This window comes from Balaenoptera acutorostrata, chromosome 13 (genome assembly GCF_949987535.1).
Source record: "Balaenoptera acutorostrata chromosome 13, mBalAcu1.1, whole genome shotgun sequence".
In the NCBI taxonomy this organism is placed as follows: Eukaryota; Metazoa; Chordata; class Mammalia; order Artiodactyla; family Balaenopteridae; genus Balaenoptera; species Balaenoptera acutorostrata.
In genome coordinates, this window is record NC_080076.1 from 86,918,364 (window position 1) to 86,943,260 (window position 24,897).

General features: G+C 48.1%; 1 protein-coding gene across 4 annotated transcripts in view; it reads right to left on the bottom strand.

Annotated features, from left to right (window-relative positions):
• Positions 1–24,897, bottom strand: part of RILPL1 (Rab interacting lysosomal protein like 1) — a 43,277-nt gene that overhangs the window by 16,766 nt on the left and 1,614 nt on the right. For all 4 annotated transcript variants that reach the window (XM_028168342.2, XM_007189625.3, XM_007189626.2 and 1 more), the window contains exons 2-4: positions 18,366–18,516; positions 4,613–4,731; positions 3,730–3,951 (exon numbers count right to left, since the gene is read on the bottom strand). In XM_028168342.2, the coding sequence (XP_028024143.1) occupies positions 3,730–3,951; positions 4,613–4,731; positions 18,366–18,516 (492 nt within the window). The remainder of the gene's footprint in view (positions 1–3,729; positions 3,952–4,612; positions 4,732–18,365; positions 18,517–24,897) is intronic.

Here is a 24,897-nt window from a genome sequence, read left to right on the forward strand (position 1 = left end):
TCGCCCACTGGCTCCTCCTCTCCATCCCGCTGCTATAGATTTGGTCCAGCCCTCACCTTTCTTGCCGGGACTATTGCAAAAGGCTCCTGACAGCCATGTCTGCCACCAGCTCCTTGTTCAAACTGTCCTCCATAAGCTCAGAGCTGACCCTGTCACTCCCCTGCAGAAACCCTGTGAAAGAATCCACATCCCTCACTGCTCAGCATTTTTTGCGTGTGGCATTCTCAGCCCCGACTCTCCGGCACTGATGATTAACATTTGTTGTCTCTGATTGGTCTGTATCCATTCCCGCACATCTCCGGGCTGAGTCATTGCAATTTTCCTCTGGAGAAACTTCCCTTTCCCACTCTCTGTGAGCGTGGCTTAGATGGGTGCCATCTCTATGTGGCTCAGGAATGGACGACATGCATATTCTAACCTCAGACCACAATGACTGATTCAGTGGTGGGCTAATGAGAGGCTCCCTGAGACTCTCGCTGAGAATCTGGGAAAGAAGCAATTTCTTTCTGCTGGGGTTGCAAAGCTGGTGGAGTACCAGGGGCCACTATATGGCAAGAGGCTGCTTAAGAATGACATCAACACAGAGGAAAGCAAAGCTGAGAGAAGGTCTGAAACAAATTCGTGACAGCATCATTTGGGCACCTGGAACCAGCTATACCTGAAGCCATCCTTAACTCAAAGCTTTTAGTTATTCAGCTGAAAATTCCTTTAAAAAAAAAAAATCCTTAAACCATTCTAACTTAGGCTTCTGTCACTTTTAGCCAAAAGCAGACTCTAACCTCTCCCTTTTAAGACTTCTCTCCCTTACCTCCCTATCTGTATCCCAGAGGTTCTTGTCCTTCCAAGAACCTAGAAGTGTATGGCCTGAATTCACAAGACACTTAATGACTGTGCTGGGACTAGAGCCAACCTGATGGTAAGCTCCTCTGTCTTACCTCCCCCACCTGTAACCCAAGAGACCGGCACAGTGCCTGCAAACCAGAAACAGTCAATAAATATTTGCTGGAACAAATGGCAAGCCCTGAGCTTTCCTGTAACGGTTCATTGTACTTTTCTGAAACGGCACATCCATCTTCTACACCTACCTGTCAAAATCTTAGCATTATTATCACTGACATCCCGCTGAAGCAAGAGCTGGTCCGTGAAACTCCACGCCACCCCCATCAGGATTAACAGCACTATCTCTGTGTTCCTGGCACATTCCGGGGGCACATCTACGTGGGAGACACCTCTGGTGCCCCGTGTCACAACCTGGGCCCACCTGGATTTTGCTGCAGCTGTGGCGCAGTTCCATCCATGTGGACAGGGGCCCACCTCAAGCACACACTGTATGTCTTTCCATTTTTGCTCCAGTATCTGCTCCACAAGTTCTGCCCAGGAGTGTTGGGGAGATGACACCTCCGGGGGCCACTCTTAGCTAATTGGGGACAGGCATTTGTGGATAACTGTTCTAAGCCTTTCTTCTCCAGAAAGACAGTTCCAGGAGGTGTTCTATGGTGCTTCTCAGAGGTCCCAGCAGGACGGAGCTCCCACTGTGACCTCAGTGACACACCCTCAAATTCCCTTTTCCTCCTTCCCTCACTGCTCTGGTCTTTGGGATCACCTCACAAATTAACCTCCTGCCCAGAGTCCTTTTCTCAAGCTCTGCTTCAAGGGAACCCAGACTAAGACAACCTCTTACCACTAAGACAACCCCCTTCCACCTTAAGTGGGGCTGCTGGTCTCCAAGTCTGTCTCCTGCACTGGGCTGTAAGCTCCTTGAACCTCCACAGCACTCAGCACAGTGCCTGCAGATAAAAAAGCACACTTCTCTCTGCAGCTTACCTGGCCTGCAGTACTGGCCCCTGCCGACCTCTCTGACCTTATTCAGACCCTCTCCCTCATCGTCAGCTTGCACAACAGGCACCCTTGCCTTCTTATACTTTCCTGACTGCACTGCAATTTCTCCTGCCTCAGGGCCTTTGCACATGGCACCCCCCCCTTCACCTAGTTTACTTTCACTCATTCTTTTGATCACCTCCTTGAGGAAGCCTTTTTGACTCCTCCAGACTATCATGGTAACAATAACAACAGCTAACACTTTAAATGAACTAACTCATTTAATTCTCATAACACCAATCTGGGGGTAAGCATTGTTATTAGTATTCCCATTTTAGAGATGAGAAAACTGAGGCGCAAAGAGGCTAAATAATTTATCCAAAGACACGGAGGCAGTAAGGAACCGAGGCAGACTGGTTCTAGAGTCCACACAGTTAGTTATGCACTCCAGACCCTCCCTCAGTTATGGGACCTTCTGGCACCATCCCTCTCCTTTAGCATGAATCGCCTTTTTTTAAAAAATCGAGATATAATTCACTTACCATAAGATCCACTCTTTTTTTTTTTTTTTAATTGGACGTGCCACGCAGCTTGTGGGATCTTAGTTCCCCAACCAGGGATCGAACCCGTGCCCCCTGCAGTAGAAGCATGAAGTCCTAACCACTGGACCACCAGGGAATTCCCAAGATCCACGCTTTTAAAGTATAAAATTCAGAGAGGGACTTCCCTGGTGGCACAGTGATTAAGAATCCGCCTGCCAATGTAGGTGACACGGGTTCGAGCCCTGGTCCGGGAAGATCCCATATGCCATGGAGCAACTAAGCCCGTGTGCCACAACTACTGAGCCTGCGCTCTAGAGCCCGCGAGCCACAACTACTGAGCCCGCGAGCCACATCTACTGAAGCCCGTGCGCCTAGAGCCCGTGCTCTGCAACAAGAGACACCACTGCAATGAGAAGCCTGTGCACCTCAATGAAGAGTAGCCCCCGCTCGCCACAACTAGAGAAAGCCCGCGTGCAGCAACACAACGCAACCAAAAAATATAAAAGTTAAAAAAAAAAAATTAAAGAAATTCAGAGATTTTTAGTACATTCAGAGTTGCGTAACCATCATCACTATCTAATTCCAGAACATTTCCATCACCCCGAAAGAAGCCCCATACCCACTAGAAGTCACTCCCCATTCTCCCCTTTCCCCAGTCCCTGCAACCACCAATCTGCTTTCTGTCTCTATGGATTGGTCTATTCTAGACATTTCAAATAAATGGACTCATACAATATGGGGGCTTTTGTGTCTGGCTACTTTCACTTAGCATGTTTTTGAGGTTCATCCAAATTATAGCATGTCTCAGTATTCCATTCCTTTTTATGGCTGAATAATATTCCACTGTATGCATAGATCATATTTTGTTTATCCATTCATCAGTTGATGGACATGTAGATTGTTTCCACCTTTTGGCTGTTGGGAATAGTGTTGCTATGAACATTTGTGTACACATTTTTATGTGGTCATATATTTTAAGTTTTCTTGGGCACATGCCTAGAATTGGAATTGCTGGGTCACATGGTATATTATGTGATTATCTGACTAATGTCTGTCTCCCATACTGGCTGTAAGCTCCATGCGGACAGGAACCAGGTCTCTATTTTATCCCCCATGCCTGCAACACAGTCAATAATTATTTGAATGAATGAATGGCAGATGCCCAGTAACCACCACCGAGCTGGATACCCTGGGCTAGAATGCTGGGAGTCCTGGGTTCCAGGCCCAGCCCTGCCTCTGCCCAGCTGTGTGTCTTCTAGCCAGCAGCTGGCCCTCCCTCGGCCTCCCGTTTCTCTCAAGTGTAATGGGGAAAAAGCAAGGCAGCCTGGCCCCCCTCGAGCCAGCCTGCAGAAGCCAGCTTCCCACTCACCACAGGCTCCTCCTCTCCGTTCTGGCTGAGCTCGCCCTGCAGCCTCTCTCTCAGCTTCCCGAGCTCCGCCCGCAGGCTGCCCATCTCCTGCTCCTTGGTTTGCAGATCTGCCTCCAGTTCTACCTTCTGTTCGATCAGGGCCTTCCCCTGGGCCTCCACCACTGTGACGCGGTGCCGGAGGTCGTGGTTGATCTTCATCAGCCGGGTCTGCTGCTGCTGCAGCTGTAGAGAGAGGAAGGCTATTGGATGGGGCCGCCACATCCAGTAGCTCATGTTGTGTACTGCACAAGGGCAAACCATCTACAGGCGTGCCATTCATACTGTAGATGCCTTGATTTGTTTGAAATTTGTTCACGTTCTTACAACTCTGTTGATGCCAGAGATGGGCAATGTGTATATTTACTGATAATTTTATGATAGATGGAAGATAAGTGTCTTGTTAGTATATTATGACAATTTCCCAAGAGGGAAGTAACGTGCCTTGAGAAAGGGGCGTCTTTTTCTAATTTAGGCAGAGACACCGTATAGGTTCCCGGAGCAGCCTGGACCATGCTGGGGCATGAGGGGGATGGGCTGGAGGAAGCCTCAGGGTCAGAGCAGAGGCTGACCAGGCCCTGGGACCTCCTCAGTGTGTGGAAAGAGTCAGGTCACTGGGCAGTGCCATGTTCCCTCCTACTGCTCCAGTGAAGACTCGGCCGAGGGTCCTCCGCACAGCAACTGTTTCAGGGCTGGGCTTCTCAAGCCGTAAGCAGGATCCCCACCCCACGGAGCCCATGGAGTGAGACCGACGGGGAGAAGGAGCTCTTCCTGAGGGGAGGATCCCGTCTCTTGCTGGTACCCACTGGCCGGGAGGGCGGACACAGGGCCGGGGCTCAGCACTTACAGCCTCGACGTCCTCGTTCTTCAGCCCGAGCTCCCGATCCTTGGCGCGGATCTCGTCGCGCTGTTTGTCCACCACCTCCTTCAGCTTCTTCATCACCTGTCGCTCCCGCTCCGACATGCCTGGGGTGGGGTGAGAGGGACCCGTGGGTGCATCCACCTCCCTCCCCTGCTTAAACCATCCGGCGGCTCCCCATCGAGATGAACCTGCCCCCCACCTCCTCCTGGACTCATCTCTGCTCGTCTGCCCCTCCCCAGCGCCTGCTTTCTGCCCCTCCATCCTTCCCCTGCTCATCCCCACTGCAGGGCATTTGCTGTTTCCAGCTCCCGCAAGTCCCTTCCTACCGACCTCCCCCAGGCTGGCTTCCCTTGATTCTCAGGCCTCAGCTCAAAGTCACCTCCTCACAGAGGCCTCTCCTTCCCTGACCACCCCCCCCAAACCAAGTAGCCCCCTCCTCCCACACCATCCATCTCCTCACTTTTTACAGTGGCTAAGTGTCTGGTACATCTTTTCATCTAATGAAAGATGATACTGCATAGTGATTCAGAGGGTCGGCTCTGGAGATCAAACACTGGTTCTCCCATTTATTAATTGTGTGGCTTTGGGCTACCCAACCTGTGCCTCAGTTTCCACATCTCTAAAATGGGAATAACAGTACCTACCCCATAGGGCTGCTGCGAGGATTGCTCTTGTTAATACACATGAAGCCAATATTGAAGAAGATGCCTGGTATACAGCAGGTGCTCAAGGGGTGTTGTCTGTTACTTACTTGTTTGTTGTCTGTTCTCCCTGCCCCTCATCCCCCAAGTATACTGTCAGCCCAGGAGGTAAGACCTTGTCTAACCTATTCACTGTGTATCCCTGGACTAGCTTAGTGCCTGGCACACAGTAGGTGTCTGCTCAGGGCTTTGGTGAATTAAGGAAGGTGAGGATGGATGCTGTATTAGTTTCATGTGCTGCTGTAACAAATAACCAACAAATTTTGGTAGCTAAGAGCATCAGAAATTTATTTTCTCAAAGTTCCAGAAGGCAGAAGTTTAAAATCAGTCCAATATTGGGAGTTCCCTGCTGGGCTAGTGGTTAGGATTCTGGGCTTTAACTGCCGTGGTCTGGGCTCTATCCCTGGTTGGGGAACTGAGATCCTGGAAGCTATGCAGCATGGGCAAAAAAAAAAAAAAAAAAAAAAAAATCAAATATCAGTCCAATATCAAGATGTCACCACATCTGTGCTCCCTCTGGAGACTCTAGGGGAGAATTTGTTCCTGGCCTCTTCCAGCTTCTGGTGGCTGCCAGCGTTCCTTGGCTTGGGGTCCCATCACTCTAGTCTCTGCCTCTGTGGTCACATGCCTCCTTCTCTTCTGTCCGTGTCAAATCTCTCTCTGCCTCCTTTTTTTAAAAAAAAATTTTTTTTTTGGCCGCACAGCGAGGCATGTGGAACTTCCCTGACCAGGGATTGAACCCATGCCCCCTGCATTGGGAGCACAGAGTCTTAACCACTGGACCACCAGGGAAGTCCTCTGCCTCCTTTTTATAAGGACACTTGTGATGGCATTTAGGGTGCACCCAAATAGTACAGGATAAATGCCCATCTGAAGATTCTGACTAAATTACATCTGTAAAGATTTTACCATATAACGTAACAGCCACAGGTTCCAAGGATTAGGACCTGATATTTAGGGGGCCCATTATTCAGCCTCTCATTGGCACTAAGGCTGAGGGCTAATCCCTGCTCCCCAGGAGGCCAGGGCTGGGGAGAGTGGTGGTCAGGCTCAACCACAGATTAACAAGGGAGAAACCATTGTTTCTCTCCAACTTCCCTCCCCTATGGGACTTGGGGACATACCGCTAGACAACCAGGCCCTGGGGAAAAGACACTATGTGGGTGATTCCTCAGCTATTCTCCCCATGGGACTCCCTTCTCTAAGCTGCTCCATCCCATCTGAAGCTTTTCCACTGGCCGCCCTCCTCATGTCCTGGATATTCCCAAGCAGGCAGTAACCACGATGAATGAGCATTCATGGTGCGTGTCTAGAACAGTGTGTGATGCTGCTGGGGTTACAAACCCAGAGAAGACCCAGACCCTGCCCCTGATGAGCTGGAGACTTTATGTAACAGGCACAAAGGCAGGACGGTCCCAGAAGGCAGCCATCCTGTCTCAATCGTCTCTGTAGTCTGGGGCTTCATACGTGGTAGATGCTCCAGGCCGGCCGATGGAAGAGGGACTAGTTCCCCTCCACGTTCCCAACGTATAACTCACTCCTACTAAGCCCAGTAAGGATAAACTGCTTTACACCCTCGACCCTATTTCATTCTCATTCCCAACCACTGGAAATGGGTATTATTGTTGTTGCCGTTTTAACATGAGTCCCATTTTACAGATACGGAAAACTGAGGCCCAGAGAAGACTTGTTCAAAGTCGCACAGCTAGGCATTGGCGGAGCTGGGGCTCAAACTCAAGTTTTCTGACTCCAAGTCCTGTGTCCTCTCCATGATGCCATGCTGCCTCCCCACTGGGGGACAAGACTCAGAGGCTCCTGGCAGGTCACCAGAATGTGTCACCATGGGGCAGACTCCAACCCATACTTTGTTCCAGACAGGGCCACCTGCTGGGAGTACTCACATTTTACTGTGCATACACATTCGACATTCATTCCTCAAGTATTTATCGAGCACCTGCTGTATACCTGACACTGAGCTAATCGCTAGGGTCATGATGGCAAATAAGTGTGGTACAATTCTGCTCTCACCAACTTACAGGCATTAGACAGATGTGTGTATCATCACAGACCATGACAAGTACTGTGAAAGACTCAACGGGGGCTGAGAAAGAATGATGAGGGAGACCCAATGTAGACTGTGGGTGCAGGAAGGCCTCTTGGACAAGGGTCATTTATGCTGAGACCGGAAGTGGGGAAGGGCAGCCAGGTGACGCGGATGAGTGTTCCCAGGCAGGGGCCCTATGGGAGGAGACCTTGCATCTGAGGAGCTGGAGGGCAGTGCCAGTGGCCGAAGCACAGTGGCTGAGGGGGTGATACAGGCTTGAGCTGGGAGTGAGGCTGGGCCATGCAGGGCCTCGCAGGCCAGGTAAGGAGGCTGAATTTTCCTCTAAAGGGGCAACAAGAACCTCAGGATCTCAACACGTAGAGCCTGCATGGAGCTGGAGGGTCAGGCCAAGGAGACCAGGAAGGGACAGCCATAGAGGAAAGACTTACAGGAGGGCAGGGGTGCCTGGTATGCAAATGAGACAAGCTGGAAGGAAAGGAATTGTGATGAGAAAAGCTGTCAACTGAGTGACTGGGAGGCCCTGGAGGCAATAAAGTTGACCTTGAATGCCTGGGTTCCATCACAGCATATGGCTTCTGAATTTTGAAGTGACATTAACCTCTCTGAACCTCCATTTCCTCACCTGCAAAGTGGGGACATGCTGATGTTTTTCTTTTCTTTCTTTCTTTCTTTTTTTTTTTTAAATTTTTGGCCATGCCACTCGGCATGCAGGATCTTAGTTCCCTGCCCAGGGATTGAACCCGTGCCCCCTGCAGTGGAAGCACAGAGTCTTAACCACTGGACCACCAGGGAAAGTCCCATGATGTTTTTCTTTATTCCACCTCTCTGACATGGGTTCAACCCGTGGCTGGGGAACTAAGATCCCACATGCCTCGGGGCAACTAAGCCCACACGCCACCAATTATTGAGCCCGCATGCTGCAAACTACAGAGCCCACGTGCTCTGGAGCCCTTGCGCCACAACTAGAGAGAGAAAACCCGAACGCCACAACCAGAGAGAAGCCCAAGCACTGCAACGAAGAGACCTCGCACTGTAAGGAAAGATCCTGCATGCCTCAACGAAGATCAGGGAACCAAGGGCTTCCCTGGTGTGTTGCAACTAAGACCCAATGCAGCCAAAAAAATAAGGAAAATAAATAAAATAAATATTTAAGAAATAGTAGAATGAATAGATAAACCTTGATACTAACAAGCAATGGAATACTATACAGCCATGAAAAAGAACAGCTACACGTTCCACTTGGAGTTTATAAAGTCAGTTATTTCTTCAGACACTCCTTGCTCCTCAAAGGATGCTCTTCAGCTGGACTCCTGAGCTGAAGGGCCCCGAGACTTGCAATGGGGAAACACAGGGCCATCTGGGGGTCCCGGGCACCAGGTGTCCCCCTCCCAAAACTCCTGGGCCACTGCTGCAAGGCGGGGCCTGGGCCTGGGCTAGTGTGACAAGAGGACATTGCTAACGTCTCCCGAAAAAGTGCTCCTTAGACACAGTGCATGAGTGAGTGTGTGTGTGTGTGTGTGTGTCTGTCTGTGTGTCTGTGTGGAGGAGGAGGGCTGAAATCAGCTGTAGGCAGAGTCTGTGAAAAAGCCACGAAAGCATTCACTGGTCTCTGAGCACCTGTCCTGCAAAGGCTCCAGGCAGGGGTATCAAGGGCCTAACTCATTAAATTTAATTCTCGGTGGGGGCAGATTCCACTCCTGGAGAAATCAGGTGAGCAGAACAGCTACGTGGGTGGGCGCAGGGGAGCATAAGTCCAGAGAAAGGAAACCTGGACCTGGAACCCAGCTGCATCCAAGTTCCCCGACCAGGGATTGAACCCGGGCCACCGCAGTGAAAGTGCCGAGTCCTAAACACTGGACCGCCAGGGAATTCCCAAAGAAAGCAACTGGTTTTTTTGGCCACACCTCACGGCTTGCGGGATCTCAGTTCCCCGACCAGGGATTGAACCCGGGTCACGGCAGTGAAAGCCCAGAATCCTAACCACTGGACCATCAGGGAAATCCCCATCCGTCATGGGTGTTGGTAGCTGTAGGACTAAGAAGCCAGAGAACAAATGGTCAAGAGCTTAGAGTCTGGAGCTAGATTACTCGGACTCATTCCTGGCTTTGCCACTTACCTTGCAGCTGAACTTGTGCCTTGTGCCTGTTTTCTCACTTGCAAATGGGGATCATGTGGAGGCCCCACCTGGGGGGCTCTTGTGAGGTTGCTTATGTTAATCTACATGAAGTGCTCACAACAGGCCTGGCACAGAGTAAGAGTCTCTAAGTGTTAGCTGTTATTTTATCTATAGAATAGAAATACCAGTTTTCCCTACTCCAAAGGTTGCTGCTAAGTCCAAGCGTCGTTACGAAAATGCTTCGAAAAATTAAAAGGTTAAGAGTTTTTAATAGACTCACAGACACAGACAAAAGCCAGGAGAGTTCTGAGCAACTGTTTAGTCACCCCAGCAATGCAGGATCCCGGGATCTAAATTAAAGAGACATTCGGGCAAGTGCACAGAGAAGCAAGTCCAAGGTCAGTTCCAGGTCCCGAGTTTGTAGTAGTAAAAACTGGTAATGATCTAAACATCCACTAGCAAGGCAATGATTAAACAAGTACTTTCCACACAATTGGACACTATGTAGCCAGTTAAAAGAAAAAGGCAAGGGCTTCCCTGGTGGCTCAGTGGTTGAGAATCTGCCTGCCAATGCAGGAGACCCGGGTTCGATCCCTGGTCCGGGAAGATCCCACATGCCGCGGAGTAACTACGCCCGTGTGCCACAACTACTGAGCTTGCGCTCTAGAGCCCGCAACACAACTACTGAGCCTGCGTGCCACAACTACTGAAGCCCGTGCACCTAGAGCCTGTGCTCCGCAACAAGAGAAGCCTCCGCAATGAGAAGCCCGTGCACCGCAACGAAGAGTAGCCCCCGCTCGCCACAACTAGAGAAAGCCCACGCGCAGCAACGAAGACCCAATGCAGCCAAAAATAAACAAATAAATAAATAAATTTATAAAAAACAAAAAAAACTTGACCTTTAAAAAAAAAAAAAGCAAAAGGCAAGTGACAAAGTCACAGCAGCACTATTCACAATGGCCAAAAGATGGAAGTAACTCAAATGTCCATCAACAGATGTATGGATTAAAAAATGTGATCTATCCAAATGACGGAATATTATTCAACCGTAAAAAGAAATGAAGCACTGACACAGGCTACAATGTGGATGAACCTTGAAAACATGATGCTGAGTGAAAGAAGCCAGACACAAAAGGCCACATATTGTATGAGTCTACTTATATGAAATGTCCAGAACAGGCAAATCCACAGAGACAGAAAGTAGACTAGAGGTTACCAGAGGCGGGGGGAGGGGGGATTGGGGAGTGAGTGCTATGGGTGCAGGGTCTCCTTTGCGGGTGGTGAAAATGTTTTGGAACTAAATAGAGGTGATGATGGTACAACATTATAAATACATTAAATGATGTACTAAATGCTACCGAATTGTACACTTTAAAACTGTTAATTTTATGTTCTGTGACTCGCTTGTCAATTTTTCTAAAAGGGCAATCCAAACAGTAAATACATAATTTTCATTTGTTAAAAAAAAAGGCAAGTGATAATCCATACAGCATAATCCCTTTTATTTTAAAAACAAAACACATTCCCTGCAATGTCAACGCCAGCACTGTAGGAGCTTTTTCTTATTTAAAAAAAACACGCCCATGGAATATGTGTGTAAATGCATAGAAAGGGATGGCTTTCCCTCTGGTGAGTGAGAAGGAGGCAAAGGGAATTCTCATGTTTTTCTTGAGTTTTGTTTCAACTTTTACAACATGAATGAATACATGTAATAGTTTCTATTGTTAAAGACCAAAACAACCACCAACACCCACAAACCCATATTGTCTGTCCCCCTCAATCTCTACAAGAAGAAAACACCCTGAGAAGATAGAGCCGCTTGCCCCAGATCTGCTAGTTAGTGGCCATTTGGAGCATAATCCAGGTCTCTTAGTACCAGACCCACACATGTTCACTCCCCCAGAGCCAGAAAAGCGCCTTTGATACTGGATGGTGATGTTTATCAAGCGCCTGCCGTCACCAGCTACTGGGCTCAGCGCTCACCATGGATGAAGTGGTGCTCAGACCCCCTCGGATCCCTGTGTTCACCCCTCGCCCCTCTTCAGTGTGCTTTTGCTACTGACCAGGCACCTTGGGCTCCCTGGCTGGCAGGCTCTGTAAGAAAGCACAGGCCCCGTGCCTAAGGGCAGGGCAACTCTGAGGTGTAACTCACACTCCAGAGCTCGCTGCCCTGCATGGGCTTTGTTGGGCTTCCTCCTTTCCCTGTCCTGATCCCCCCACTTCCCCAACAGTCTTTTCTAGGGCTGCTTCCTTAATAAATCACCTGCAGAGGAACATCCTCGCCTCAGGTCTCCTTCTAGAAGATGCTGATATAAACAGAACTTAACTCATTTTATCCTCAGAATACTTTACGAAGTAGGACCCCTGCTGCCCGCCTTGTAGAGCCGATGAACCTGAGGTGCACAGTAGCTTGTTAACTTTTACAAGGCCACACAGCTAATACCAGGATTCAAGTTCCAGCAGTCTGGCTCTAGGATCCACACTTCTTTTTTTTTTTCTTTCACGTTGTGGTGTGTATCAGTGCTTTATTCCTCTTTATGGCTGAATGATATCCCATTACATGGACAGACCATCTTTTGTTCATAGTACTTAAAAAAAATTATTTATTTATTTATTTGGTTGCGCTGGGCCTTAGTTGCAGCATGTGGGCTCTAGTTCCCTGACCAGGGATCAAACCCGGGCCCCCTGTATCGGGAGCGAGGAGTCTTAACCACTGTGCCACCAGGGAAGTCCCCAGAATCCACAGTCTTGCGACCACTCTACTGCCTCTCAAAGTCTCACAGCCCAAGCTCCTTATGTTATCAGCAGGTGTACTGGAGAGAATAATGTCCCCTCAAACTTCACATCCACCTGGAACCTCAGAATGTGACCTTACTTGAAAATAGGTCTTTGCAGATGTAATTAAGTTAAGGGGAGGTCAGGCTAACTGAGCGTGCGCCCTAAATCCAATGACTGGGTCCTTACAAGAGAAAGGAGAGGGAGAGTCAGACACACAGACACACAGAGGAGGCCACGTGACAACAGAGGCAGAGCCTGGAGTGATGCAGCCACAAGCCAAGAGCTGCCACCTGGAACAGGCAGGGAGCTTCTTCCCCTAGAACCTTTGGAGGGCGCACAGCCCTGCTGACACCTTGATTTTGGACCCCTGGCCTCCAGATCTGTGAGAAAACACATTTCTTTGTTTGAAGCCTCCCAGTTTGTGGTCATTTGTTACAGTGGCCCCAGGAAACTAATACAGCAAGCATATGGAGAAAGTCCTATATAGAAGGTGCACAGACGATTTCTATTGAGCTGAAATTCATATCAGCCACTCTCGGGTCCCACAAAAGGTTCAACTGGTAGGACAAAAGCAACATAATTGCCCTCAGGGCTATCTTTTATTGACTAGTTCTGCATTTGATGCTGTATATATTTTTCTCAACAGTCCTGGGCATCAGGAGTTGCCACACCCACCTTACAGGTGAGGAACCTGAGGATGGGAACAAGGTGATGCATTGGTAAGAGTGGGTCTGAGTTTTTTTTTTTAATTAATTAATTTATTTATTTATTTCTGGCTGTATTGGGTCTTCGTTTCTGTGCGAGGGCTTTCTCTAGTTGCGGCAAGTGGGGGCCACTCTTCATCACGGTGCGCGGGCCTCTCACTATCGCGGCCTCTCTTGTTGCGGAGCACAGGCTCCAGACGCGCAAGCTCAGTAGTTGTGGCTCACGGGCCTAGTTGCTCCGCTGCATGTGGGATCTTCCCAGACCAGGGCTCGAACCCGTGTCCCCTGCATTGGCAGGCAGACTCTCAACCACTGCGCCACCAGGGAAGCCCTGGGTCTGAGATTTAAACTCAGGTCCACCTCACTCCACAGCCCATTCCCCTTATAATGGACTGCTCTACCCGGGCACATCTCCAAGAATATTCTAGCTCTGTGTGTCCAACTCAGCAGCCACTAGTGGCAACGGAGCACCTGAGATAGGGCACGTCCAAATGGACATGTGCTGAAAATGTAAACTACACATAAGCCATCAACAGATGGGTAGATCAACAAAATGTGGTCTATCCATACAATGGGATATTACTCTGCCTTAAAAAGGAAGGAAATTCTGACACAACTACAACATGGATGAAACTCAAGGACATTATGCTCAGTGAAATAAACCAGTCACAAAAAGACAAATATTGTATGATTCCACTTATGTGAGGTACCTGGAGTAGTCAAAGTTATAGAGACAGAAAGTAGAATGCCGGTTGCCAGGGGCTGGGGGAGGGAGAAATGGAGAGTTATTGTTTAATGGGGACAGAGGTTTACATTTGCAAGATGAAAAGAGTTCCGGAGTCTGGTTGTACAACAATGTGAACGTTCTTAACGCTGCTAAACTATACACTTAGAAATGGTTAAGATGAGAAAAATTTTTTTTAACCTCTTTATTAGAGTACAATTGCTTTACAATGGTGTGTTAGTTTCTGCTTTATAACAAAGTGAATCAGTTATACATATACATATGTTCCCATATCTCTTCCCTCTTGCATCTCCCTCCCTCCCACCCTCCCCATCTCACCCCTCTAGGTGGTCACAAAGCACCGAGCTGATCTCCCTGTGCTATGCGGCTGCTTCCCACTAGCTATCTGTTTTACGTTTGGTAGTGTATATATGTCCATGCCACTCTCTCACTTTGTCCCAGCTTAAGATGAGAAATTTTATGTGTATGTTACCACAGTAAAACATACATATATATATTACATTATATATAAATGAATAACCCACCAGATTTCAAAGATTTAATATGAAAAAAATGCAAAATACCCTACTGATAATTTTTATTTTAAATTTTTAAAATTTTTATTTATTTTTTTCGGCTGCACCATGCGGCTTGCAGGATCTTAGTTCCCTGACCAGGGATTGAACCCAGGCCCTCAGCAGTGAAAGCACAGAGTCTTAACCACTAGACCACCAGGAAATTCCCCCCTACTGATAATTTTTAAATTGATTACATGTCGAAGGATGATATCTTGGATCTACCGGGTTACATAAAAATATTAATGAGGGGGCTTCCCTGGTGGCGCAGTGGTTAAGAAACTGCCTGCCAATGCAGGGGACACGGGTTCGAGCCCTGGTCTGGGAAGATCCCACATGCCGCGGAGCAACTGGGCCCGTGAGCCACAATTACTGAGCCTGCGTGTCTGGAGCCTGTGCTCCGCAACAAGAGAGGCCGCGATAATGAGAGGCCCGCGCACCGCGATGAAGAGTGGCCCCCACTTGCCGCAAATAGAGAAAGCCCTCGCACAGAAACGAAAACCCAACACAGCCAAAAGTAAATAAATAAATAAATAAATAAATAAGTAAACCTATTCTCAAGAAAAAAAAATTAATGAAATTACTTTCACCTGTCCTTTTTACTTTCTTTTAATGCCACACCTAGAAAAATCATAATCATATCTGTGGCTTGCCTTACATTTTTTGGTAAAAGGCAAAAGATGTACACAACCGGAAGAGCAACCAGTGTATTCCCTTACATTTTTTTTGGACTGTGCTGTTCTCAGCTGCCCTTCAGAAAATGGATATGTGGTCAGTTTTCATCCTCTCCTGGTGACAGAGTTGTTTGTCCAGAGCCCAGGAATTTTTTTTCCAGACGCTTGAGTGTATCTCTGCACCCCCATGCCCCCAGTCCAATCGCTTCCATATCTGTAATTCATCTCCGCATGTGCTAACTAGTAGTTTCCAAGTGCTGACAAGACGATTTCCAAATACAAGAAGTAGGGAAGTGCTTTTTAATCTGGAGACTTCCAGGGAGTGGGAGACAGGAGACTGGCAGGTGCTCTGAGTGCACTGCCCAGTATTTTTTTTTCTTTTTTTTTTAATTAATTTTTATTGGAGTATAGTTGCTTTACACTGTTGTGTTAGTTTCTGCTGTACAGCAAAGTGAATCAGCTATATGTACACATATATCCCCTCTTTTTTGGATTTCCTTCCCTTTTAGGTCACCACAGAGCATTGAGTAGAGTTCCCTGTGCTCTACAGTAGGTTCTCATCAGTTATCTATTTTATACATAGTAGGGTATATGTGTCAATCCCATTCTCCCAATTCATCCTCCTCTCCCTTCCCCCCTTGGTAGCCATACGTTTGTTCTCTACGTCTCAGTGCCCAGTATTAATGGCTGGGAAAGCAGCACTGTTCTGGGCAGGGCTGGCTCTTCTAAGCGGGCATCCCGGCCCACTCCCCCCCTAAATCCTGTTTGCCCCTAGGCCTTGCCCCACTGCCTACAGTGGTGTCAGACACACAGTCTAACTTCATGGGCTGCACCTCCTCCCAGGGACCCCTCGGCCCACGGTCTGTTCCTCTCACAGGTGGAAGACATGCTTTTGCCCTCATTGTGTTCCCATGGCTTCCCAGGCAAAATAAAAATAACTGCGAAAGGCATGCCTGGCATCTGCCCAGTTTCTCCACTTGGGTGAGGGCTGCTGTCGAGCTGAACACTGGAGCCTCCCCGAGCTCACCCCCGGGAGCTGGACCCACGCGAGATGCCAATTAACTGCATCTCAGATCGCACCCGTGTGGGCTGTCTGATGAAGAGCCCAGCAGGGACGCAGAGAGCCGAGGCCAAGCTCTCCCACACGGGCGGTGCCGTGTGCACACACATGCGACCGAGCGCTGAGCAAGCGGCTTAGGGTGTTCGGGCCCGTGCCTGGGGGACCTGCGGCCTCCAGGGAGTCGCTGGGGTAGGCAGGGGGAGTTCCAAGGTCACCCCTGGAGGCCTCTGGGTGCCCTGCAGAAATGTCACAGACCAAAAGATGGCTATGGGGACATCCCTGGTGGTGCAGTGGATAAGACTCCGTGCTCCCAATGCAGGGGGCCCGGGTTCGATCTCTGGTCAGGGAACTAGATCCCACATGTGTGCCACAACTAAGAGTTCGCATGCCGCAACTAAGGAGCCGGCAAGCCGCAACTAAGACCCAGCACAACCAAATAAATAATAAATATTAATAAATAAATATACAAAATAAAATAAAAACCACCAGACCATAAGGTAGAATTCCAAATGATATTAATTAGGGAGACAACTAACATTTAAAAAACAACAAAAACAAAAAAAAACAAAAGATGGCCGTGGGCACCTCACTAAGTGCAACACAGTTACCACAGGACTCAGCAATTCCATGCCGAGGAATATACCTCAAAGCACCGAAAACAAATGTCCACACAAAAACATGAAGGTACCAGAACCTTCACAGCGGCACTCTTCACAATAGCCAAAAGTTGGAAACAACTCAGCGTCCATTGGTGGATGAATAGATAAATGAAACGTGGTCCAAACAGACAACGGAGTGTTACTAAGCCATAGAGAGGAAGGACGCACCCTCTCAGCCTGTTTTCCTCCTCTTTTCAAAAAGGAGATTGGATTCGATAACAATGGCTCATAGTGACAACAGTTAACACCTGCTGAGTGTGGGTACCAGGTACTATTCAGTTTACACGTATTAGTTCATTTAATCCTCACAACAACTTTATGAGGGAGATATGGTTATTTCCCCCATTTCTACACGGGGCACTTAAGGCACACCAAGGTCAAGTGACTTGATCAAGGTCACTCAGCCAGTTAAGTATTGGGTTAGGATTCACACTGGGCAGTCTGGCTCTAGCACCAACTCTTATCACCGCTAAGACTTTTGTTTTCACTGCACGACTCACATCTCAACAAAGGAAACCCAAGGAAAAGAGGATGCCAGCACCCGGATCAAACATTTCCTTTTTCCTTGGTCCCTACGGTCCTTATACAGTGTGCTACTTTACTCTCACAGAGTGGTAAACACGAGTTCTGAACTTCAGGTCCCCACGGAAGTCCACCCCCTTCCCAACAAACGGGAGGAGGGGGCTTGTATAGGGACCCAGGAAGTTTACCCAGACTAAAGAGTTGGGCCTGAGATTCGTTGCGATCAGAGCCAGCCTCTGAATGAGGAGGCTGCTGGGGGGCCCACAGCTGATGCAGCCCACGGGGGCCCAGACCAAACCCCTCTGTCTGTCTTTGCTTCTCCAGCACCAGCAGAAGGCCTGGAGTCAAGGTTCTAGATAACTGTTCGTAGGAGGAACGACAGTTGGGGGCCTCCAGCACCATTCAGACCCGGGTGGCCACCCTGGGTTGCTCATTGTTAAACGTGTACCCGTGACAAGCACCTCAAATTTCTTCCCAGAACACTTAGAATAAAATCCAAACCTTGGCCTCTAAGGGGCTATGTGATCTGACCCCTGCTGACCCCACTGACCTCATCTTTAACCACCCTTGGCCTTGATCATCTTCTGTGACACTGGTCTCCTTGGTTTCCATAAACAGTCATGCCCCAGGGCCTTTGCACCTGCTCTCCCCCCAAGATATTTGCATGGCTCACTCCATGACTTCATTAGGGCTCAAATGTCACCTCATCAGAGAGGCCCTCCTTGATCACCATATCCAAAGAAGCACCCCACCAAGTCACCTCTATCATATCCCCCCCCAGATTTTAGTTCTTCCATAACCCTGGTCAGAATCTGGAACTGTGTCCTCTGTTTGTTTACAAAGTTATCATCTATCTCCTCTGCACTAGAACATAAGCTTCACGAGGGCAGGGGCTTTGTCTTGCCCAATGTGTATACCCAGTGTATACCCAGAAGAGGCTGGAAAAGTGAGGACTCTCTAACAATTCGTCAAATGAACCTCTCAGTTTCCTCACCTGTAAACCAGGCTACACAGTGTCTCTCGGGCAGAGTGATGGTGAGAATCCACATGACATGAGACACCATTGCTCGGGGACCACGCTCCTGACTGTCACTGGTGATGCCGGTGATGGCAGTGGGAAGAGCCTTCTCCTCACCCCCCACGCCGGCCCCTCCTCTTACCTTCGTGCTTCTGGAACTCCTCCTCAGAGAAGCTGACGTCCTTGTGGGAGAGGTTGGTCATGAGCTGCTTGTTCTCCTCTTGCAGCTGGGCGATCTGGGAAAGGAGGTCTTGTGCTTCCCCTCGCCACACGTCCTCCACCAGCTCCAGCTCCTGCGGGGGTGAGGGGCCGGAGTGGGGTCACAGCCTGCCCAGGGCGGCAGCCTCACCACCCCCCGACCCTCGGGAGCAGCTCAGGCTTGCTGGGGCTTTGGGTTGTTCCCTTCTCCATGAGAACCAGGCCTCGGCAGGTGAGCAGATCAGGCCATCACTAGCCCACATGGCAACTTTACAAAAAACAGAAGGCGTCCTTCCTCTGGGCAAGGCCTGCATTTATGCCGTTAGGACCTGGCCAAGTTAGAACTGCCCTGAAGACAACAATGGCATTGGAACTGTACCTTTTAACTATCTAGACAGGAGAGAGAGGGTGGAAGGGCAGCCCCAGGCTACAGGGACCCAAACACACCAATCTCTTTAGGGAGGTCATGTCCCTGATCTTCGGACAGACCCTCCATCAAGACAAACCTCTCTCCAAGGGAGAAAGAGGTTGCAAAGATCCCAGGGATACCACCTGGCCCCGGAGCTCCCTGTATATCTGAAACAGGTGTCTCTTCAAGCAGACCTGGACGACTCACTTTACAAATCTGAGGCTGTTTCCCTTAGTTGGGGAGCCCTACTATAAAAGCTCACAGTGAAGAAAACAAAAACACTAATTTGAAAAGATACATGCACCCCTATGTTTACAGTAGCATTCATTACTTACAATAGTCAAGACATTGAAGCGACCTAAGTGTCCATCAATAGACAAATGGATAAAGAAGATGTGGTACGTATATACAATAGAATACTACTCAGCCTTAAGAAAGAATGAAATCTTGCCATTTGTAACAACATGTATGGACCTAGAGAGTATTATGCTAAGTGAAATAAGTCAGACAGAGAAAGACAAATACTATATGATCTCACTTATTTGTGGAATCTAAAAAACAAACCAAACAAACAAAAACAAAATGAAAACATTCTTAGATACAGAGAACAAACAGGTGGTTGCCAGAGGGGAGGCGCTGGAGGGGGAGTGAAATAGGTGAAAGGGATTAAGAGGTACAAACCTCCAGTTACAAAATAAATAAGCCACAGGGATGTAATATACGGCATAAGGAATGTGGTCAGTAGTATTGTAATAACTTTGTATGGGGACAGATGGTTACTAGACTTATCTTGGTGATCATTTCATAATGTATGCAAATGTTAAATCACTGTATAGCACACCTGAGGCTAATATAATATTGTGTCAACTGTATTTCAGTAAAAAAATAAAATAAAAAAATAAAGGCTCACAGGGTTGAATGTGAAGATAAACAAGATGTCTATAAAAATTATTTTCTGGATGGCTGTAATCAGAGAAACACATAATAACAAGTGTTGGCAAGGATGTGAAGAAATTGGAAAGCTCCTGCATTGCTGGTAAGAATGTAAAATGGTGCAGCCACTGTGGAAAACAGTATGGCAGTTCCTCAATAAGTTAAAAATAGTTACCATATGACCCACCAATTCCACTTGTAGGGTCTGAGAAATGAAAACATGTGTCCACACAAAAACAGGTACATGAATGTTCATAGCAGCACTATTCATAATCGCCAAAAGGTAGAAACCACCCAAATGTCCATCAATTGATGAAAAGGTGAATAAAATGTGGTGTATCTGGAATATGATTCAGGCAAAAAGGGATGAAATACTGACATATGCTACAATTTGGATGAACCTTGAAAACATGATGCTGGTCAAAAGCAGCTGGTCACAAAAGGTCACACAGTGTTTGACTCTGTTGATGGGAAATGTCCACAATAGGTAAATCCACAGATACAGAAAGCATACTGGCAGCTTTCTAGGGGCAGAAGGGTTGGCAGGGAGTGAGGAATGACTGTTAATGAGTCTGTGTTTTCTTTTCGGAGCAATGAAAATGTTCTAAAGTTGATTGTAGTAATGGTTGCACAGCTCTGTGAATAAACTAAAAACCATTGAATTGTATGCTTTGAATGGGTGAATTGTATGGTATGTGAATTATATTCAGTAAAGCTGTTACCAAAAAAAAAAAAAAAAAAAAAAAGAGGTATTTTGTAAAATCATAAACTGTATAGAATGCTGGTTTAAAGCATGGATACTGGAGCCTGTTGACCTGACTTTGAATTCTGTTCCTGCCACGTACTAGCTGATCTTGGACAAGTTATTCAACCTTAGGGTGCCTTGGAAATGAGGAATACAGTGTTATATCTACCCCCGGGGGTGTCATGAGGATTAAATGGTTAATATATGTAGATGTTTGGAATAGGGCCCAGTACCCAGAAAGTGCTAAACATATGTCTGCTGATTTCTGGTCCTCCTACAGCCCATCCCAAGCCGGCCCAGGTGGCCGGATGTCAGCATCGCCTCCTTTCATCTTTTAAATAAGTTCCTAAATCCCATCTCCTTTGTCAGGAAGCCTGCTGCACTGGGGAAATGAGAGGTAATAACTAAGTATTCGCACAGCTGCTTCAAGGTCACCAGGGGAGGTGAAGGGTGGGGCCAGAGGGCGAAGTGGTGGTGGAATGATGGAGTGGCCATGGGACCTTCCCACAGGCAGGTGTGGGCTGGAAGCAGAATCAGGCTCCTCCTGCCCTGGTCCTCTCTGCTCCCACCTGACACAGGCTGAGCACACAGAGGGCCCCAGTGCCATCTCAAGTGTAACTGGCTGGGGTAGGTGGAACAACAGCCCGCAGAGAGGTCCACATCCTAATCTCTGGAACCTGAGAATATGCGAATTTACACGGCAAAAGGGATTTTGCAGATGTGATTCAGTTAAGGACCCTGAGATGGGGAGATGCTCCTGGGTTATCCAGGTGGACCCCATGTAATCACAAGGGTCCTTAAAACTGAAAGGAGGCAGGAAGGGCAGAATCAGAGACCACGTGGGGACTTCCCTGGCGGTCCAGTGGTTAAGACTCTGTGCTTCCACTGCAGGGGGCGAGGGTTGGCTCCCCGGTCGCGAAGCAGAGATCAGAGTTAGAGATTTGAAGATGCTACGCTGATGACTTTGAAGATGGAGGAAGGGGTCACAAGTCAAAGGATACAGGTGGCTCCCAGGAGCTGCAAAAGGCAAGGAAATGGATTCTCCCCTAAAGTTGCCCGCAGGAATGAATTTCCTGACACCCGATTTTAACCCAAGTGAGACTCACTTCTGACTTTTGACCTCCAGAATTTTATCCAGTACTACCCATACTGATATTATTCATAATATCATATTATCCAATGTGATAATAAATTTGTGTGATTTTGAGTCAGTAAGTTTGTGGTAATTAGTTATAGCAGCAACAGATGAATACAGACTTTAATCCTCAGTTCTTTTTTTTCTTCTCTCAGTGAACTAAAGTTGATGCTGGGGGAGCTGGTTCTTGCCTCTGAGCTGACCACGGAGAATTCGATCTTGCCTCGAAACCATTTAAAAAGGCTCTTCCAGGAAGTGGCCCCTGACTGATCACCCTGTTAGCCTCCTCTCAGCACTGTCTTCAAACTCCTTACGCTGGCCTGTGAGGCCCAGCATTAACAGACCCCTGTACCTCCCTGACCTCATCTCCTACCCCTCTTCCTTACTCACTCTGCTCTTGTCACACCAGCCTTCTTTGTGTTCCTTGCACACACCAAGCTCACTCCTACCTCAGGGCATTTGCACTTGCTGCACCTCCTGCCTAGTATGCCCCTCCCCCATATCTCTCTATGGCTGGCACCTACACTTCATTCAGATCTCAGCTCAGATGCCACCTCCTCAGGGAAGCCTTCCTGACTGCCACATCAACTAGACACCATCCCTGGCCAGTCTCTTTTATATTTCCCTGTTTTATCTTCTTCATGGTACTTATCATAAGCTGAAATTTTTTAAAAGTTAAAAAAAATCTATCTTCTCACACTAGAATCACACCATTCCATTAGAGTAGCCACTAGCCACATGTGTCTGCTGAGCACTTGAAATGCCGCTGGTCTGAATTGAAACATGCAGTGAGGGTTAAACACTCACTGAATTTCAAAGACATAATAGGAAAAAAAGAATGCAAAATACCTTATTAATAATTTTTTTGTAACTATGTGTGGCGATGGACGTTAACTAAACTTATGTGGTAATCATTTTGCAATATGTACATACGTCGTATCATAATGTTGTAAGCCTAAAACGAATACGATGTTATATGTCAATTATATCTCAATAAAAAATAATTTTTTACATTGATTACATGTTGAAATAATATTTTGGAACGACTGGGTTTGATAAGACATGTTATTAAAATTAACCTCATCTGGGGAATTCCCTGGCAGTCCAGTGGTTAGGACTCTGCGCTTTCACTGCCGAGGGCCCGGGTTCAGAACCTGGTGTGGCCAAAAAAAAAAAAAATTAACCGCATCTGTGTCTTTCTATCAATGTGACATGCCACATTATATATCTATGGGACAGCACTGCACTAGAAAGTCAGGTCCTTGAGGGCAAAGACCTCACCTGTTGTGGTCACCACTGTCGCCCAGAACAGTGCCTGGCACTTAGTAGGTACTAAATAAATATATCTGTTGAATGAATAAATGAACAACGTATGCTGTTTATATTATAGGCACCTGTATCTGCACAGCCACTGCTTTCTAAAGTCTCTTCGCATGTTTTTCCTGTCTTCCCTGTTACCCGCCCACTGCCTGAGATGAGGACCTGGCTTTCCTTTCCTTTGCATCACCCAAGTCACCTCGACGGGCACTTTGCAAGCTGCGGTCGGTCAACAGGGCTGCAGATGGAGTAACCAGGTAGAACATGATAAGACTGTGGCCTAGGTCTGAGTGATGAACAGAACTGAGTCCGGGGATCTTTTGGGAGGAAGAGTTGGTGGAAGAGAGGGTGCATGCTTTACTGGAGCCGTATTTGTCAAGAGAAAGAGAGAGAGAGAGAAGGAAGAAAAAAAGGAAGGAAGGAAGGGAGGGAGGGAAGGTGGGAGGGAGGAATGAACGGATAGACAGATAAGACGAAGGACATGCTAAGAAGATTTCTGTGGAAATAACACCTTGAAGAGCCTTTGAGGCTTACGGGGTGAGGGGAATCAGACGAGTCTCTCTTGATCCCAAGAATATGAAGTAAAGGGGACTGAAGTGGGGATGGGGAAAAAAGGATTTTGTCCTCTGAATTAGAAAAGATCGTTCTCTGTATTTATAAATGAGTCCTGGCTTTGAACACACTGGTGTTTACTTCCTGGCTGATAGCATTCCAGAAGTGACAAGTGCAGCTGGCTGGGATTTCCACCTGCCTCCAGGCCTAGTGGCCTCCAATGGCTCCCAAGGGTGTCTGCCAGTCCGGCTGTAGCAGAACTAAAGTGCTAGGGGTGGGGACATAGGTGCCAGGACTTCTTGTGTGACTTGGGCTAAGTCCCTCAGTCCCTGTCAATAAGAGGCAGTTGTATGAGAGGATCTCAAGGTCCCTTCCTTCCCCAACCCCCCGGGAGAGATGGAAGGATCTGGGGTAGGAGTAGGGGTATCTGGGGTGGGGGTGGTGTCTCCAATATCAGCCTAAGAGCCCTCGGTGAAAAACCCTCCCGGCCTAAAAACAATAGTTAACAGTGGCAAGGCCCTCGAAATGGCCCAAGTTTTGTCCTGAGCACTTTAACTCTCACCACAACCCTATGAGATGGTTACTATTATTATCCCCATTTCACAGCTGAGGAAACTGAGGTACAGAGAGACGAGGTGACTTGCCCAAGATCACACAGCCCGTGAGTGACAGGGCTTGAAACCAGGCTATCTAGCTCCCAAGTCCCTGCTCCTGGGAATCTTGACATTAACTACAGGGCCAGGGACATTTTCAAGCTCCCAGTGTGATCCTGGAAACTTTGCCTAAGGCTTGGGAGCTTGAATTTCCTACCTGACCCCAGAGCATAGGGACCTTTGAGGACAAACACAATCAAACCTCCAAAACACTAGTTCTCTTAATCATCCAGGGATCTGCCCTTAGGTTAAGGCTGCAAACACAGCCGGGGCTCTGTTCCTTGAAAAGACACAGACCTCAAAGTACACAGTATGTGATGGCTGGCCAGAGAGTTTCAGAGAGGCCAACTGGATTTCCTGAGGCCACACAGCAAGTCAGAGTCTGCTCAGACCCCCTGATCCCCCAAGGAAAAGCGTTTCCTCCCATTCTCAGTCTGAAGGGAGCGTCCCTGGGCTGAGGTTGGGGCAGGAAACCACACGTCTCCCACTTCCTTCTCCCCAGGCACCTTGTCTGGACTCCCGGCCCAGTGAGGAGTCCCTGATTCATGAGCCCAGAGCTTGTTCGCAAGGCAGAGGCTTAGCCTTAAAGCTGCCCCAAATCATCTTCCTCCGATTCAAAGAGGGTGGGGAAGAGGCACTAGAATTACCTCCACTGGGGCTGAGACTCTCAGCACTACCTTGGGACAAATCCCCCCCCCCCCGCCACTCTGATCCTCAGTTTCTTCATCTGTA